Below are 3,864 nucleotides of genomic sequence, written 5' to 3' on the forward strand. Positions count from 1 at the left end.
ATTCTTGAACTTATTTTCAAGTTCATACCAAGATTCCAAGCTAATCATGTCATTAAATTCAGAGAAAGTAACAATCTTGTCCAAATCATCCCTAGTAGTACCCTTTTCCTTCAATACCTTCATGATATCTACCAAAGCCTTGGTTGTAGCATAGATTGTTGATAGGGAATGGGCAATTAAGTGGAATCCCATTTCCTTAAACTCACCTGGTGTATGTAATGGTGTCTTTCCACCTTCAATCATGTTTGCAATTCTCAAACCTTTGGTACCATTTACAACTTCCTTTAGCTCATCAATGTTGGCTGGTGCCTCGACGAAGGTGGCATCAGCTCCAGACTGCGTAGACAAATTTTAATTTAGTATCACTTTTCGAAAAAGAAAATTTTTACAATAATTTAAATCGATTAAGAAAGGTTATGCATGTGCAGGTTGTGCGATTGCAAAAAGCTTTTCAACAATGTGTGCTTAGAGATTGTATGTTTAATGTACGAACCTCTCTATAAAGGTTAGCACGTCTAATAGCTTCTTGAAGACCGTGGGGTGCACGGGCATCAGTCCTTGCAACCAAGAAGAAATCGGATTCACCGATGGCTTCTCTTGCTGCAGCGATTTTAAGTGCGTGCTCTTCTGCAGGAACAACTGCCTTTCCGCGCATGTGACCGCACTTCTTTGGCCATACTTGGTCCTACACATAAAAGTAAATTCATGTAAGCCACAAATTTTCATAAATTTTATTTGTGAATTATAACCTTAAAGTTTAAGACTTTTACGAATTATCATTATAATTATGTTTTTTGAGTTACGGCCACCAAAATATCGAAGTCATTAATATTATTGACATACCTCAAGGAAAACACCCTTAGCACCAGCTGCAATCAAGTCCTTAATGAATCTTTGGACATTGAGAGGACCACCACCTCCGGTGTCTGTTTCAAATCTTAGTTAATTTATTTTATTTAATTAAATTAAATTTTGAATTATAAAAGTAATTAATTAAGAATATATATTAATTGTGTTGATTAATTACCTCCGTCAACAACAACACATAAACTAGGAGCAGCTGCAGTAATTCTACGGACAACGTCTACTACTTCTGCGGTTCTGTTTCACAACACAAAAATTAATTATTAAAAGGTGACCATCGCAATCAAGTGACCATAAGGAAAAATCAAAAAAAGGTGTATTTTATGGAGAAATACTATAATATATAGATAGCATAAAAAATTAAATTAAACGTCTACATAAAAATTAAAAATAAAAAATTTCAATGAAATATAAAAATAAGATAAATTTAACAAACATAATAAAAAAAAATTAAAAAAATTTGATTTGCAGATCTAATACTCATAGCACATGTTTGCAAATAAATGAATTCAATAAACTATGAATAAATAAATAATAATATAATATTTGAGTCAACAAAAAAAGTTGGGAGGGGCATATTTCTATCATTGTTGATAAAAAGAGGCTCAATGATTGATTTATATCACCGACTCTTAACCAAGGCCATTACTCAAAGCGCTTGAAGACTTTTAGCATATGCTTTTGAATATCCCCATCATGATTTTTCATTATTCAAGCCAGATTCTTAGATCCAAATAATTCCCTTTTTAATATGAATTTAAATCATTTAAGTTAAAAAGTTTTTATAAATTTAATATAAATAAATAAATAAATAAATAATTTAAATTTAAAAGGATAAAGGCGGTATCGATCATTTCCCATCCACCATGTCCATTTCGATTTGTTTATGTAAATTGATCGAGAAATAAATATTTTATCTTGTATCCCATTTAAGCATAGATTAAAACCTTATTAAACTTGTCCTACATATTACAACCAAGTTCATTTTAAGTTTATTAAAATTCTGTAATGTAAAAAATATTTTTAATTTTGCAAACATAATTTTAGTTTAATAAAAGTAAGTTTATTAAATATGATATATATAGCATTTATTACCAACTACTAGACTTTAGTATTTTAAAGTCAATTAATCAAATAATTTTCAAAATGACCATAATTTAGAAAGACTAAAATATCTCATGACGTACATTGCCAACTACTATGAGATTAATTCTTGTATACCTACGTACATTTCAAAATTAAGTGTACCAAAAACATTACACTGACCAATTATACAAATCAACCATTTAATTAGTAAATTTTATCAAAGAAAATCGATACTTCCTCCGTTCTATAATTAACTATACGAAAAATATTACACTAATTCAATTCTTAATATCTCTAACTATAAATAATAAAAAAATTATAAAATTTTAATATTAATAATTTTTGCAATAAAACAAATTAAATAAGATCTCACTTGACTATAGTTTAACTCATAGATTAAAAATTAATTAAAAATTAAATGTGATAAATAAATAATATGATATTTTTAATGTTGCATGTAATTCAGAACAGAGAAAGTAAATTAACTACAGTAACTCAATCAAGAACTCTAAATTTATAATTAAATTTATAATTAGAGTCGTAAAATATGTTATATAATCTATCTAATCAGAGCGGAAAACATACGTGAGCAAGCCAAAGTCGGGCAAGCCAAGAAGAGCAGCGGAAACACCGAAACCGGAGACAAAGCAAGCTTTGAAGCCGGTTTTAGCGCAAATGGCGGCGGAGAAAGCGTCTTGGATACCGGGCATCAACACTGATCCTTCCTCGGCGATCAGACGGTGCATTGTGGTCCTCCCAATGCTTACATTACTAGCATCAAGTGAACCCATTTTTCTAATTATAAGCTTAGAAAGATAGCGAGGAAGGAAGGAAGGAATGAAGGAGAAAAGGAACTTTTAAGAGAATTTTAAAGGTGAAGCTTGAATGATTATGGCTTTAATTCTCCCTCTATTTATAGTAGTATAACTACACTTAGTAATGACTTTGTAGTAATGGTTTGTAGTTTGTACTCACAAGTTATTAAAGTAGGTGGGAATTATTTTATTTCATTATTATTTTGTTGTTTTTTTATTTTAATTGAGCCAAAAAGATGACTTATGACTTATGAGGTGTTTTGTAAGTGAGTTTTTATTTGGATTTTGTCTTTTGACTTGTTGATTGGTTAAAAGTAAAAAAAAAGTACTTAACAAAAGATTTAATTGGTTTTGGTTTATTAGTCTACTTTTTCTCTAATAAACAACCAATAATCAATATGTAAATTTACAAAATATTTTTCTAAACAAATGGCTTATCTAACTAGCTTAAAAGTTAACTAAATCAGCCAACACTTAAAATTAGTCAAAAAATCAAATTAAAAAGGCAACAGTTATATTTGCCAAGCATCCTCATATAGCTTTTGCTTTAGAATAATATCATAATAAATATTAAAAATAAATACATCAATTATATTAAAACTATTCGTTAAATAATGTACACTTTTTAGTTATGTATAGCTGTTAATAATGTTTGTTGCATAGTTAAATGTCAATCGAAATAATTAACGTTTGTGTTAATTGTTATCACTAATATAGTAAAGTAGTACATTTGATCTTCAAACTCTAGAAAAATTTTTTAATTATAAAGTCTGACTAAAAAAAGAGAAAAATTAATAGAATCTCTAACAATCTAACCTAAGAAGTCAGCACTTGCTTTAAACTGAGATAAGACTTAATTTTTGGCAAATTTCCAAGTAACATTTAGATTTAGATGATGGAATGTAATGAAATTTTATTTTTTGTGAACGGGAAATTTCTTAATAAAAATGGGGAAATTTCGTGGTTTGTAGTGTTTGAATATCAATTTTAAGGAAATGATAGATGGCCCTCCACGTGAGTAATTGCTTGGCTGTAGGGCTGTAGTACGTAGGGTACATTTTTGTCCCCGCTATAAAACACAATCTAGAATAATAGTTGC

At 29.1% G+C, this 3,864-nt stretch overlaps 1 protein-coding gene across 1 annotated transcript in view; it reads right to left on the reverse strand.

Moving 5' to 3' along the window:
* The window catches only part of LOC130810363 (petal death protein-like), a 3,366-nt gene extending 305 nt beyond the window's left edge, over nt 1-3,061 (reverse strand). Inside the window, exons 1-5 of the mRNA XM_057676392.1 lie at nt 2,536-3,061; nt 1,028-1,101; nt 844-926; nt 494-685; nt 1-336 (exon numbers count right to left, since the gene is read on the reverse strand). The exon at nt 1-336 is cut by the window's left edge and continues 305 nt beyond it. Coding sequence (XP_057532375.1) covers nt 1-336; nt 494-685; nt 844-926; nt 1,028-1,101; nt 2,536-2,741 — 891 coding nt within the window. The 5' untranslated portion in view covers nt 2,742-3,061. The remainder of the gene's footprint in view (nt 337-493; nt 686-843; nt 927-1,027; nt 1,102-2,535) is intronic.
* Nucleotides 3,062-3,864: the final 803 nt, after the last annotated feature.

The sequence above is a fragment of the Amaranthus tricolor genome, chromosome 4 (assembly GCF_026212465.1).
Source record: "Amaranthus tricolor cultivar Red isolate AtriRed21 chromosome 4, ASM2621246v1, whole genome shotgun sequence".
In the NCBI taxonomy this organism is placed as follows: Eukaryota; Viridiplantae; Streptophyta; class Magnoliopsida; order Caryophyllales; family Amaranthaceae; genus Amaranthus; species Amaranthus tricolor.